The sequence below is a fragment of the Manacus vitellinus genome, unplaced genomic scaffold (assembly GCF_001715985.3).
Source record: "Manacus vitellinus isolate BGI_N305 unplaced genomic scaffold, ASM171598v3 scaffold_6_pilon, whole genome shotgun sequence".
Taxonomy (NCBI): domain Eukaryota; kingdom Metazoa; phylum Chordata; class Aves; order Passeriformes; family Pipridae; genus Manacus; species Manacus vitellinus.
Window position 1 is genome coordinate 35127278 of NW_021940750.1, and position 14482 is coordinate 35141759.

The 14482-nt window shown below is 41.6% G+C and overlaps 1 protein-coding gene across 5 annotated transcripts in view; it reads left to right on the top strand.

The window, feature by feature from the left end:
- The window catches only part of CEP170B (centrosomal protein 170B), a 58635-nt gene extending 44741 nt beyond the window's left edge, over positions 1-13894 (top strand). For 2 of the 5 annotated variants that reach the window (XM_018082663.3, XM_008927838.4), the window contains 7 exons: positions 1006-1165; positions 4991-5029; positions 5592-5735; positions 7243-7331; positions 7886-7979; positions 8899-8950; positions 9678-13894. In XM_018082663.3, the coding sequence (XP_017938152.1) occupies positions 1006-1165; positions 4991-5029; positions 5592-5735; positions 7243-7331; positions 7886-7979; positions 8899-8950; positions 9678-9913 (814 nt within the window). In that variant the 3' untranslated portion in view covers positions 9914-13894. The remainder of the gene's footprint in view (positions 1-1005; positions 1166-4990; positions 5030-5591; positions 5736-7242; positions 7332-7885; positions 7980-8898; positions 8951-9677) is intronic. The other 3 variants (XM_018082664.3, XM_018082666.3, XM_018082665.3) reach the window with 2 other exon arrangements.
- Positions 13895-14482: the final 588 nt, after the last annotated feature.

Genomic DNA, 14482 nt, shown 5'->3' on the forward strand with positions numbered 1-14482 from the left:
AGGCAGGAAGCTCAAGCTGGTTTTTATTAGTTCAATTATGCGTTTTCTTTCCAAGGAAATGTTTTGATTAACTGACAGTTTTATCACATTGCTTGTTTTCCTTGTGGGCCCCTTCCAGCTCAGAATATTCTATGATTCTGTGATAAGATTTTTTTTTTTTAATTTAAAGAAGAAAGTGTCTTTCAGATGAAGCTGACTAGCTGCAAGATTATTTTTTCTCTTGAAAGTTTTCCTTTAAAATTACCACAACAGCTGCTTCTGATCTGGAGGGGTTTTTTAAAGCTCTGCTATCAACAATCCAGAGACTTGGAAACTGTTTTTAAGATCTAGAGCAGGTAGAGCAAAGTGCTACCATTACTGAGTGTTAATTGGACACCTGTCAAGGGGCTTGAAGTTCCAAGACTTGGTTTCTGAAAACCAGATCCCTCTAAGGTATGCTGTGCTTACCCTGGTAATCCCTCAGCTCTTCTGGAGAATGTGGAGGCATATTGTGATTTTCAGTCTATAAACCACAAGGAAGAAGGAAAGCAAATTTGAGCTTTTATTCCTTAAGTAAAAAAAAAAAAGTTTTTTTCCACTGTATGGACTTTTTAATGAAAAAAAAAAGGAACTCCCAAGAAGAAAAATTAACTGTATTGTATTTAAAAAAAACTTTAAAAAGGAAGAAAAAAGAAGACAGTGAGTGGATGGGTGAGGGAGAACAATAACATAAAACTTCTTCATGGATTGTCTCCAATACTTTCTGGTAGGGTATAGTCACTAGAATTTGCTTTGTATCAAATCTCTACTTTGAAGCTATGCTCAGGAGAGGAGCAGATTTATTTTATATACAGACATAGTGTTTCTCAGCACCCTGCCAAGGCACCCCAAAACCCTTTGCTTTCCCTAGCCTCTGCAGAGGTCATCGTTCCCACAAACCTTTTGTGGCTCCTCTTTTTATATTTTACAAATGTGTCGTGTTGCATCACATGTCCTAATGGTTCTGCTTCACTGCCTGTGCTTTAGGCTCAGCCAGACCTTGGTGAAGGATGTGGCCATCCTGGCTCGAGAGATTCACGACGTTGCTGGAGATGGGGACTCACAGAGCTCATCGGGGACGGGACCAAGCACCTCCCTCAGCTCTGTGCCCAACACTCCTGCTTCCACCATATCAGCAAGAGAAGAGGTAAGATCCCAAATGACATAAATCTCTGCCTCTGAATTCTAGTAAGTAAGTACGTGGAGCATGGTAATGGTGGGAGACCAGGGCACCATCCCCAGTTGCTGCAATATGGAAAAACCCTCATCACCCATCCTCCTGAAAAACACCAGGTGCTCTTTATTTTGTCCTCTGTGCCACAGCCAGCCTTGCAAGGGGTGGGAATCATATTGTTTTCTAAGGTTCTCAAGGCTTCTAGTCAGTCTTTGGTCCCTGAAATTTGCATCTGAGGAACAGGATGGAGGGCACGTGTTGTGCTGCTGTGCAGGGAGCCAGAGCCTTCCTCTTTGTTTCAGACAAGGCACTGATCACGTGCTCTGGATGCACGCTCCGTGTCAGCTGTGTGTTTTGTACCTCTGCTGTATCCTCTCTGTCAGAACTGTTGAAATGCTGTGCAGGTGTTGTTCGGATCCCTTCCCTCCATCTGTGTATTGGTGGGTGAGGGCAGGGACTCCACTCTCCAGCCAGGGAGTTGGGCAGGAAGGCAGGCAGGTAGCTTAGGAAGTGCTGTCCACCAGCTCTTCAGTGAAGCTGTGGCTTCCTCCCAAACTGTGTAGCACAGTTTGTCTGCACTGGGCTGGGGAGGAGAGAGGCAATTTCTACATTTGGTTCACTGGTACCACAGCGCAGGGACCAGCTCAGCTCAGATTTGGCTGCAAGGTCACCAGGAGTCCAGCTGCTAAAGCAAAATTGCCTTTGCTAGTGTTTAAATCCAAATTCCCTCTTGTCTACCAACAGTGTGGGCTGAAAAAAATACACAGCTCTCTGTTGTTCAGATGGCCCTCTATTGTGAGGTCTGCAGACCCCCATCCTAAGCAGGGTTCAAAGCTCAAGAACAAACCTGTTACTCTGCCAAGAGAGTCCTTGGCGGCCCTGTGACCGTGCTGTGATCATCACTGAAGGTGCAAAGCAGACGTTTAAGGAGGTACCCAGATCAGGCGAGTGTGGCTGTGGTTGTGCTAAACCGAGGTCAGCTGCAGCCTGCTCAGGGAGGGGTTTTTCCTGGGGCCTTCTGGAGCCGCAGTGCACAAATGTTTTGCAATAACTTTGGGCTCTGAGATAAAAGTGTTATATTGCTTTGTTTCCTTGCAAGTGCCACGCCTGCAAAACTGCCTTTTGTATTATTCTTTTCGAGCAGTAAAGGTGACAGATCTGCTGTACTCCTGACTTGCAAATGAAATGTTTTGCTCAGCACCCACTTGCTTCCAGAAAAGCAGGGAAGGAAAAGTAGTGTACCTACTTTTTTTGTCGAGTGCCACTGAAGGGTACCACCATAAGTCAGCTCAGGCACAGGTATATGTCCTCAGTTGCTAGAGGAAGACACCTGCAAAACACAGTGTTTCTGCTTTGTGCAAAATGATGGGCTACAAAGTGTTTGGTTGTGATGCTGAATGGCAGAATCACAAATCCAGGATGGCTTGGATCTGGGTGAATTGAGGGTTCTTCTGTGGCTTTGCAGTGCTGCCGTGTGGGACATGCCAGTCAGTCCCTCACAATAGTGAGGAGAGCAGATGTAGGGCTGTGTTGTGCTGTAGGGAATGCTCTGAGCTGAACCCACTGCTAGAGCAGTTTTTGAGGTCTTACAGTGATGTAAAGGACAAAGAAGCACTGGTGTGAGCCTTTGAAGACAGATCAGGAGCCACCACCTTTGGTATGCTCAGGCAGCAGTGGCTAAAAACACTTTAAGGGCTTCTAATGAGACTCACTCCAAATAGGATTAGATTGCACCGTGATTTCAGCAGGACCAGCAGCTGGGAGGCCATTTGAGTTACACCCAAAATGCCCCAGTAAGTTTTGCTGCCTTATGTTAGTGATAGCCAGTAACAGGTTAAATCAGCAGGACTTTGTGCTGGCAATGCTGAGATTTGGAGCTGGATTCCTGAATAGCTTGGGATCCTGAGTATTGCAGCTTGGGGGTCATGTTATGAATGGGAGCAGTATAAACTGATGTAGGTTTAATAAACAGACTTCTCATCTTTGGAACTAGACCAAAATCAGCAGACCTGCTTCCCACAGTCTAAGTGCTGCTGAATCTGTGCTAAAATGATTATTTTGGCTTAATGCAGGGAAGTTGTTAGGAAATATCTGAGAATCAGTGTGTGCGATAGGAAGCACTGTGAATTTTGTGAGTTTTTATTAAATAGCTTTATATTAAATATTCTAGGAAAGGATGTAGTGATGAGAAATAGCTACTATGGTTATAATAGTAATGTATTGAAACATCTGATAAAAGGAAGGATGCGAATAAGAAAAGTTTACTGTATATGACTGTCTCTTATCCTGCTCTGGCTCATGCAGTGTTGTATGCCATTCTACTAGCTCTTGGTTTTCTACTACTAAATATTTATACCTATTCCAATAAAGAGGGGGAAAATGCAGGAAAAATAAGCACTGATACTGGAATCACTTTTGAGTGTTTAATGCAGTCTCAGAAGCTTCACTTCAGACCAGTGTGTGGCACAGCATTTCTCAGCCTCAAATGAACTGCTTTTTAAATTGCTTTTATTAAGAAGCTTGGTTAAAGATTAAAATCACGAGTGTCCTCTTAAAAATTAAGGTGGAGCCTTAGATTTAAACTTTATTCTTCATGTTCTGTCTTTTCAGGTCCAGTGTTGGCTTGGATGTTTGCCAGGGAGGTTGTCGGTTTCCCCAGTGCATGTTTGGGGTGTTCTTGTTTGTTTTTCTAGCCTCAGCTGTATAGTTTATAACAACCTAGATTCTTGGCATACAGAGCTGAATACTACTACAAATTAATCAAAAAAACCAAACAACCCCAAGCAGAACAACAACAAAAAAAAAAGAGTTCAACAAGGGTGAAACCTTCATGATTCCTGTTTACCAAAGCTGTGGGTTGTTTGTGAAGCCTTGGCTTGTGGGTGTGTAGGTTTTACAGGACCCAGCTTTCTGCAGAGCTGAGCCATCAAACTGAAAGCTCAGCTGCTGGAAACGTAGTCAAGTTGGGTCATCCCAAATCACCCACCAATTCTGCATATTTTAGCCCTTTAGTAAAATTCTTTTTGTTGTTTTTCTTTAGAGTTGATAATGATGTAGGAAAAACTAAAGAGCCCAATTATCTTTGTTAAGTTGTTGTTTAACATACTCAGTGTGAGTGTATGACAAGAGGAAGTGCTTACAGGTGTGACAGAACAGAAGGCATGAGAAGAGACCAGGTCATGTACATAAATTTCCTGGTGATGGTGAAGCAGGTGCTGTCCTTACCATGTTTTCAGCTGGTTGTGCTGAGAACCGTTCCCTGTAGAAACCTCATTCCCTTCTGACACTGTTTTCACTGCTGCAAGCAGCCTAACTTCTTGTTTCTGCTTAGAGAAGATAAGCTTATTAGCTAAACATTTTGGCTGCTGTGCCCCTGCACCATAATATCTCATACTTTCTGCCTGTGTATAACCCGAGTGCTGCCGTGTACAGTGTGGGGAGCCTGGACCTTGGATGGCACATGGTTTCCTCACAAGATCTGTGTGCTCTGCCAACCAAAGAGCCTCCTGGGCTGTAAGTTTGGCCCTTTCTCTGTCCTCGGAGGGCTCTGGATTTTACTCAGCACAGTCCATTTTGAAGTAATTGGGGAGCTGCCCAAGACCACCTCTGCAGAACTGGTTGGTGACCAGGACCTCCTTGGGCTTCCATGCATGATGGGGGTGGGCACCAAGTGCTGGCCCTCAGGAATGCGCTTTTGGGAATGTCAACCCAAAATAACCCCAAACCACGTGTTCTCTTTGATACTTGCTGTCACAGTCATTCACTAGCATTGACCTCTTTGTTTCTGTTTTAACACAGATTGCTCGTAGATCTTTTCGGCTGGCATATCCATCTCAGGTGCACTTTCCATCCCATTATTTTTGTACCTCTGTCTTGTCACTGTTATTTTCTTCCCCTTGTTTTAGAGTTTTTGTCAGTAAACCAAACAGGAGTAGCTGTCTTGTCTTTTCTGTTCTTCCTGTTAATTATGTGCATTATAAGTGGTTTTGTATTGCTTTTTCATCTCTTTCATGTGTTACTAAATGGTTTCTGATTAATTTTAGTGTGTCTTTAATGTTGCATTGAGATATTAAAACACAAGATATGGGGAAACAGGGCCTTTTTGAATATTAGCTAAATTCAAAAAAAGATAAAGATGTACTTTTCAAATATATGCTCAAGACTCAAAATTATAAAGCAGAATAGCCCTGCAGAGTTTTGTGGTATGACTCTAGTGGGTAGACACTTGCAGGATTGGGGTCTAGTAATTTGCTTACGAGCCCATACCTGTCTGAACAAGACTTAAATGACTCAGTGTTCCTCTCGGGCTTGCCTGAAAAATCTGCAATACCTGCAGTGAGCGCCTGTGAGCCTCCTTTCCCTACTAATATTTAATGACTCGTTACTCATTATTTCCAAGTTGGTGCAGCACATTCCAGAAGCAAGTCTGAACTACCAGAAAGTGCCTCCGGGATCAGTGGAACTGAAGGATTTTGACCAAAATATGAACGATAATAGAGAAGAGGATCCCTCAAGAAAAACAAGGACAAGAAACCGTGAGGAGGCAGGCCACCTTTTTCTTTACTTTTTATATGACATTGCTTTAAGCTGCAGTATGTATACTTGTTCTTTCTGCCAAAGGAGGCTACTCAAAACAAACCCCCTCACTGCTCAAGAGCCCTGACTTGTGGGTAAAGAAACAATGTTTTAAAAAAATAAAAAAAAAAGAGGAACAGAATCACCCCTCTTGCCAATACTTACTGGAAGTTTCCTCTCTTGTGTAAAACACCACTAAAACGTGAGGCTTGGTCACTTGTTTGGGAGGAGGCATTCAGTGTCAGAGCTTGCTTGGGCTATTTGACTGCTATTTTAAAGAAAAAACACAAACATCTCAACTTTGAAATCTGCAGCACTGATAGTTAAGTGGTACCTTACTGTTCTGCAACTGGCATCCTGGTTAGTGCTGCCCATGGGGTAGCAGTGGCAGAATCTGGACCTTAGGAGGGGTTTCTGCAGCTGGGCTGGAGTGCTGTGGCACAGCTGCCAAGCCACTTGTTCTGCACTGCTCCCTCCATTTGATTGCCATTTGATGCAATTCTTCTGGGCTGAGAGTACAGGGTAACCTGGAAATCACTGGGATGATGCTAAAGGATGAGGAAGCCTGACCTGAACTTGAGGCTGGGGATGGTATTGAGGTGAGGGCTGTAGTGGGGTGAGGATGCCAGAGAGAGGAGGAGCAATCTGCTAGTGCAGCACTCAGCTGTCTCTTCTTGCTTTCTGCCTGCCAGCTCTAGTTGGAGGGAAGAGCTGGGGCAGAGGCTTCAGGGAGGCAGTGCAGGCAGGAGGGGAGAGCTGGGCTCCAGCACAGTCACTGCTGCTCTGGAGGTGACTCAGATGGGCAGATGAAGGGTGACTGCGGGCTGAGCCACTAGTGCTGCTCCTATCCTGTGTCTGACTTGAAGCAATCCCTCACTCTCCTGTAGAGAGGTGCCAAGGCTGGATAAAAGGTGCAGATTCAGAGTGCCCCCAGCTGATGTGGGCATTCCTGGCAGAAGCCTGGAGGCTTTGCTGAGCCACAGGACTTGAATATTTGGGGTTTGGTGGGCTTGTTTTTTGTTGTTTTTAGTAAAGCAGAATGTAAAATTGTGGGATACCTGGCTGTTAAATTGGCTTGAACTCATGTAAATCACATTAGACAGTTTCAGTGAGACTGCTTGTGTGGCTTCTTGTGTTATGATTTGGCTTTTGGGTTTGTTTTTTTTTTTTTGGAGGGGAGGTATCTGTGAGGCTTGGAAAGTCTTAAGTGTTCTTCTTTCACAACTGCTTAAATAGTTATGTTACTGCAGACAACTGTCTCTCTGTCTCTAGAAAATAAAGTCTGAACGAGTTAGTATTAACCTTTTTGCCAAAGTGCTGCAACAAAGCTGCACATCATCATAATCTCCCTTGAACTTGAGATATCATCCACACAGATGATGATGCTTCAGTGAAGATCATTTACTGTACAAAAAATTCCAGTTTTGTAGAATGCCATTTTGCTAAAAGTTCTCTGATTTGTCCTCATATTTTAGGTAATCTTCGACAATCTGATGTTGAACCCAGTGTCCCAGTTATCACATACAATACGTGAAAATACAGAAAACCTAGCTGAAAAAATGAAGTAAGTAACTTTTTGTCCCTGGCCTGAAATGCTGACTTGCCCGGTGAGTTTGTTGATTTGCTGCTTGTGGAAGATATTGCATTGTTGTCTTGGAAAGTTTTGTTATCAAGATGCAGGGAATCTAGATGTAGGAAACTCTCTGTGTGTAGTGGACCAGGGGTAATATGATTATTTGCTATCTCTTTTCCTCATGTTTGTCCTTTGGAATTGTAATGCTGGATTTGTAAAACCTGTTGATGCCTTAACTTTGAAATGTTGCCTGTGCAAAGATGCAGTAGAAAATTGGATTGTTTCCTCTTTTCTTCTCTGTACAAAGGCTCTTGTAAAAACCTGCAGATCACCAAGCTTGTGAAATCTTTTCAAAGTTTGTTGTTGCTTCAGAAGACATCAATTAGGGAAGGACTTTGGATTGTTCCTAAATCAGCTGAAAGGGGCTTTGTCTGGTCGCTAATCCACTAATCTCTTTTGTTGCTGCATCTTGTGATAATTAAGTATTTTAAACAAGGAGCTTTTGGATGGCAATTTTAAGACCCGCTCTACTTTTTATGGTACAGGATTCTGTTTCAAAACTCAGAAAGCACCTGGGAGGAGATGGAGGCCAAAATCAATTCAGAAAATGAAGTGCCAATTCTGAAGACCTCAAACAAGGTAAGACCATGCAAACAAGGGAAATACTAAAGACTTTCGTCCATGAAAGCTTTGTAAGAAACCAAAACATCAATCTCTGGCCCTTCTCAAATCCATTTCTGAAATTTATGGTTCATTTTCATGTGTTGAACTGCAGAGTTTTGTTACTGTTTGAAGTGTGACAAAGTGAGTTCCTTCAGCTGTTGTGTTTCACCAGACTCGTTCCCTTGTCAGTTTGAGATTCATCTTCAAAGACCCAGTTCCTTAACAAATGCTGAAGCTTAGGGTCATTAGGCCTCATTTAAACATTTACCAAAAGATCACCTACCATGTGGTTGCCACAGCTTCAGACAGGTGTTTCTCTTGAATGTTTGTTTTCTTCACCTGTAACAGTTTGATACTAGGGCAGTAAAAATTCACCTCAGGCTGAATTCACTCAAGTGATTCAGCCTCAGGGTGGTGTTTATGTTCTCATGACTTTTAATTGTCCTTGATGGAGATTGTCAGTAAGGATTTAAGTACAGTAGTGGACCCAGAAAATATGATTAATGCTAAGCAACATTGTGCAAGACCTGTGTAGCTCAGTGCTACAGCAGTATAAATGTGGCCAAATGCTTTGTCTGATCTAGGAGTTGAGTTTACAAATATCTTTGTGTATTTAATATTAAGGAGGAGCCTTTATACAGTTAACCTGATTAGCATTTCATATCTAAAAACCACTGTGACTGTGAACTGGGTGGTGTTTTAGCACTTAGTGACATGCTGCAGAGCAGGGTTCCCTGTGCACTGACCAAAAGCATGTCATGTCTGTTAAACAGGCAAGGCTGAGGCTGACTTTGACTGTCCTTAATCAGATAAGGCAGAAGGAGTAAGACTTAGATTCCTTTGTCAGTTGAGTACTTTCTTGCTTAATTTTCCATTTTGATGCTTTTGTTTCTAGGAAATCAGTTCTATCCTGAAGGAGCTCAGGCGAGTTCAAAAACAGCTTGAAGGTTGGTCATCTAAAATGTTCCTTTTGTCTCTCAAATGTCAGTAAAGTTGCACAAAATAAAATAATGTGACCTGATTTTCCATTGAAAGCTGGGAAAGGATGCAGAAGTTTAGTTTGTTAGCACAGTGCTCCCTGATGAGTGCATATGGAATGAACGGTAGATTTATCTTGTGCTGGCAATTTTTAAGAAAATGGTTGACTTTTGAAATGTGGACCCTGTTACTGTGGAAGTGCTTTGTTTGTGATAATTAGCATATTCCCAAAGGATAAACTGGGACAGGTCTGTTCTGATGAAATAATATTTAGCAGCTCTTTAAGCCAATAAGCTGTGCTATACTTTTTGGGCTTGAATTTTGCACATATAGCTCTGCAATAGGAAAAGCAAGACAAGCTCTTGCATCATCTAAAAGCTTAATAAAGACATGAAAACATCCAGGCATCATTTTAGGCTCCTGCTAAAAGGTTGTCATTTGGCTGCTGTAGTTTGTCTTTTCCAATTTAACCAGAAAGTTGAGTGTCCACGTAGCTTCGGTTTGGGAGAGGTTTTGCTTGTTAAAGCTGTTTGGGCCTGAAGGTACTAATGAGGAAAATAACATGATTAAGTGAAGAAAAGTACTACCTACATTTCTACTGCCTTCAAAATGAAGGCAGCAACCTTCTGTTTGGAAACTTTGCTGAGTGCTGCTAATATGTCTGTGTATGTCTCTTTCTTTTCTTTTTTTCCCCAGTCATAAACGCTATCATTGACCCCACTGGAAACTTGGATATAGTTGCCAGTAACAAAGCATCTTCTGCTGCTAAACAATCTACAGCCACTAAAGTCAGGACTGCTAACAATTCTGGGTCCACACTGGAGACTTTGTCCCCAGCACAGATGAGAAACTACACTCAGAAATCGAACTGTGGGTCTTCTAGCTTGCAAGATTCGAATTTCATTCCAGATGGAGAGAAATACGTGATCTGATACAATATTTTGTATTGCTGTCATATTGTAATCTACTGTCGCATTAGTATCGTGTATGAGTGGTTTGTGGACAGTTTGTGTGGAGCAGTTGTTTAGATTGCTAACACGTTGCACAAAAAAGAAAAATCTATGCTGTGAGGGTGAATGGAAAGTCTGTGTATGCCTTTTAAACAAGACTAGCACTGTGGAGCAGCACATATTCAGCATAGAGGCAAACTGATTTTTACAAAATTACTCACTCTTCCAGTGTGCCATAAGAAAACAGGCTTTGCATATTTTCCATTCAGTACTGCCGAGGCTAAAGTGTTCTTGCATTGGCCTGTTTATAGTTATTCAGTTGTAATGAGGCGCAATTTTAAAAAGAAAAAAAAGACACCTTTTTTGGTACTATATTTGTTTGGGATTTACTTGTTTGAGGTTTGTTTTTTTTTTTAAGTGTACAAGTGAAGCATTACAACTGTTGGAATCAACGCGCAAATCCGACAGAATGATCGTGCAATAAATATCATGAGTTTCTGAGAGAAACTCTTACTGCAGTTGTGTAAGAATTCCTTTCCAGCAGTCATAAAAAGGCAACCACACTGAAGTTGTGCATCCCTTTTTGCAGTCCAAAAACCAAAACAAGGCAGAAAGAACCCTTTGTTCCTCTCTTGGGAAAGGGTAACAGTTAATAATGGTACAACTGTAAAGAAGACTAATACAGCTACTATTTTTGATGATATTTCAGACCCAAAGTTTGGGGTAGGTACAAAAAGTTATATTTTACAGTTTAGCTTGCCAAATTTTCATGATTTCGGTACAAATGTTGTCTTTAAGCAGCTTTTTTTTTTTTTTTTAATTTAAGTATACAGTTTTTTACACTGAGCTACAAATACTCTTGGCTGGGCCAAAGATTAAGGTGTTTGCAGTTAGCTAATTGCAAAGAAAAACAGCTGTTCCAATGGCTCATGAAATAAACTTAATTGCACAGTTGCTGTGAACTAGTGTGTTCACTTGACAGCACTGAAAAAATACTGGCTTCAATGTAGCTCCACCTTCATGGCTAGTTCTGTTATGAATTTTTTTTCAATGCAAAAGTGCTTGCAAAGACCACCATTCTGTGGTGTTCTTCAGAAACTATTCAGCAGTGTCAAGCACTTGGTACGTTTGGGACTTTTGTCTGCGTTCAGTTTTTGGTCTGTTAAAATCCCAAAACCATTAAGGATTGTGCGCATTTGCACTGAGCAGTTTCTTATTTAAAAAAAGTTGGGGTTTGTATTCTGTCTTTGTATTTAACTGCAAAACACTAAGCAATTTCTGTTGCTCTAAGAACAAAAGTTTTGTTTTTGAGGGGATCTCTTCCAGATGTGTTTGCTCCCAGTTTTTTCTGTCTTGTATCGATTCCTTTTTCATTCTTCCAGGTCAATAAACAGTAATCGGGTAAAGAAGTTCTTTTGTAGCTGTGGAGGATACATTTACGGGGAAAGGTGAGCAGATGAGTTCCACTTTGCCCTCATACAGTATGTAGTTTAACCAGTGAAAATGGTTTCCCAAGCTTGACTGCGTCTTGTGTGCTGACTTTATATTTTGGGGTGAGTAGTGGATTCCTTAGTTAGCTTCAGTAGTTACCTGAGCTTTTCTGCTGGAATGTTGTAACTGTGGGAACCTGTTAAAATAATTTAAATAAATAGGGATGCTCACAAAGTGTTTAACCTTACTAGTGAAGACCGTGATTGCTTTCCTGGTGCAGCCAGTGGGAGCTTTATATTGGTTTCAGCAGTGAGGGGATTGGTCCCAAAAATGGGAGTATGCCAACAGGCCATTAGTTTCTTTTTGAGCATGCAAGATGCTGGCTGGTGAATAATAGGTGCAAATATCCTTCCGAGATCTCCAGTAGGTTATAAGACTCATCTACTTGTGTGGAGATGCTCTTCCATGAGGAAATCTGCTGGATTTCACGTAGATGAATGCAGAATAGAAAAAGAATTTGCCCTTGATGTTGTTCTGCCTGTAATATACGCACTATCTGAATGTGTCAATTCAGTCGTTTATTCTGATCTGTCTTTTCTTGAAATACCTGACTGTGTCCTTGGTGAATATCATAAGTGGTGGTATCATTCCTGACATATGAGACACAATTTTTCAAGCCCTTCTTAGTTAGGGTTTGAACTTACCAGGTGCTACCCCAACTCACTAGGAGTTGAAGGACCTTCACAGATAAGGTGTTGCTGTTAGTTTCAGTTTTGCTGTAGAGACAAGTGAATTACTAAGACATCTGTCATCATTTGTTGTTTCCACATCTTCCTGCCTGTGTGCTAGTGGATTCTGTTTCTCTACAACATGCCCTTGATGGGACTTCTGTTTACTTTCACTTGAAAACTGCTTGATTCTTCTTTGATTCATGAACACATCAGGGAGGGATTTTCTTCCTTGGTTGCTCTGTTCTGAACTTGAGAGCAAACCCACAGACACCTTGCATCAATTAAATCAACCTGCAAAATATGGTACCTCTTCAAGTGAGTAATAAGGATGCAACAATCAGTGTCTGTTGATAATTTGGAAATGTGTGTGTGAAGGCAGGGAGGATGTACAGCTTGATTTGTTTTATTTGTGACTCAGCCAAACTATAAAACGCTTCTGTGTCCTGACACAGTGTTCATCCTTGGATCTTTGCATTTAAAATGGTTTTGCTAGTCAAGGATGAAACACAACAGATTTTTTTCTTGTATTCACTGCTTCTGAAGTACTCCCATTGCACTTGTCTGCTCCAGATAAGCCAAAGAGCTATCCACTCCTCTGCTGATTGTTCATTCTTACAAGCAGTACTGTATGCAACCATGAAAACATGCCTGTGTGACTCCAGTGTGAACCTAACTGATATGTAGTGGTGTATCCGGGTGGCCCAGGATCAGTGTACGAGATTCCCGTTGGCTTCCGTGAGCTGCGGATGGGCCTTGCATTGAGCTTGGCAGGGGTGACGCTGACCTGTGGGTCACTCTCACACCATATTGCTTTCATGTCTTTTGTGTCTGACTAAAGAAATGTAACGGAGGGTGGGATTTTCAAAGTCTTAGGGAAGCAAGTGCTCGGGTTCTTTCGGGTTTCCGTATGCTTTGGGCACCTGATGCCCTGAGCACCTTTCAAAATCCCAGCCCTCAGCTCTTCCACTATACTTGAAAACCATGTTCTGAGTTTGATGCTTTCGGATGTGAAATCCCGTTATTCTGTTTCGATGGCGTGAATGTAAATTCCTGCAAGGATGTGTACGAGCTTTGTGAGCGAGGACGTGGCTGTATCTGCAGTGCTGTCATGTCGTGGTCGTGCTCCAGGGGAAAAGAACGTCTGCATCATCTTTGAGTATTTCAGTAAAGGTACAACTAGTGGAATGTTTACATACAGCCTACTGACGAGAAAGGAGACAGAAAAAAAAATAGATGAAAAAGTGTAAAGTATTTGAGTGCAAGACTCTACTAGTTTTTTCGTGTTTTGCAGATCGCACTAGCTATTTTTGAAGTTGGTAAATGTGTATAACTTTTGCAAAGACCAGACAGAACTACCTGTTCACTTTCAATGTGCCCCATGCTGAATTGTGCCTATTTCACTCTCTGCTGTTGTTATGCTGCTGATTCTGCTGTTCTCAACTGTTCACTGGATCATTCCATTTGCATGCAACACAAATGCAAGCTGAGCTGTCTGAGAGTAAAGCTGAAACACATTTGTATAACTTGAATCAATTAATGACTTTCTCTTTTCCACACCCTCTTGAAATGCTGTGTATAATTTTGATTTGTTTCTCCTGCCCTGATTTCTTTCTGCTTTTGGTTTGTTTTCTTTTTTTTTTTTTTTTGAATGGTAATTTATTTTTGTTTGGATTATAGGCAGTATCTGTACATTTTGTTTCAAGGTGATATTGTGGATGTCTTTAAAAAAACAAATTGTTATTTTATATAATTTTATCATAAAGTTGCTCTAATAAATCATTCTTTTATCATGTGACAATGATTATGGATTTTGTGTGTTAATTTGGAGGGGATTATGTGTTTGGTGGACTAACTTTTCCAACTGCCTGTTTACACTGGTGTTAAATGTGGTGCAATGAGAGAATTGTCAGGAACTGAAGACTCACAGTGCAACTGGGTCAGTCCTGGTGACACCCAACATATGGCTGGGGCAGATCCCTCTCCAAAAGAACAAGAGTCCCCTTTCCCCTCTCTGTAGCTACAGGGTTGAAGTCCCTAAGTCCCTGTCACCTGAGAGTGGTACATCTGAGTATGGTATGGTGATACTTGATTCAATTTTTAGTACTGTTTTGTTTCACTGCTGTGATTAACAGTGGTGGTTGAATCCAGCCTGGATATGATCATTCCCCAGGAAAATACTATTAGACTTAACTCTTTTGCTCTCACCTTACATACACACACACAGACACACACAGACACACATCTATATATATATATTGGAGTTTATGTGTCTATGAAGTATTTTTTTTTTACTTTTCCCTTCATTCTGCCAGTGTCCTCCTTCCCTCCTGTGGGTTCTGTCTGAGCTTTGCATCCTTCCTGGCACTTTTGAAATGGCATTAATTCCCTG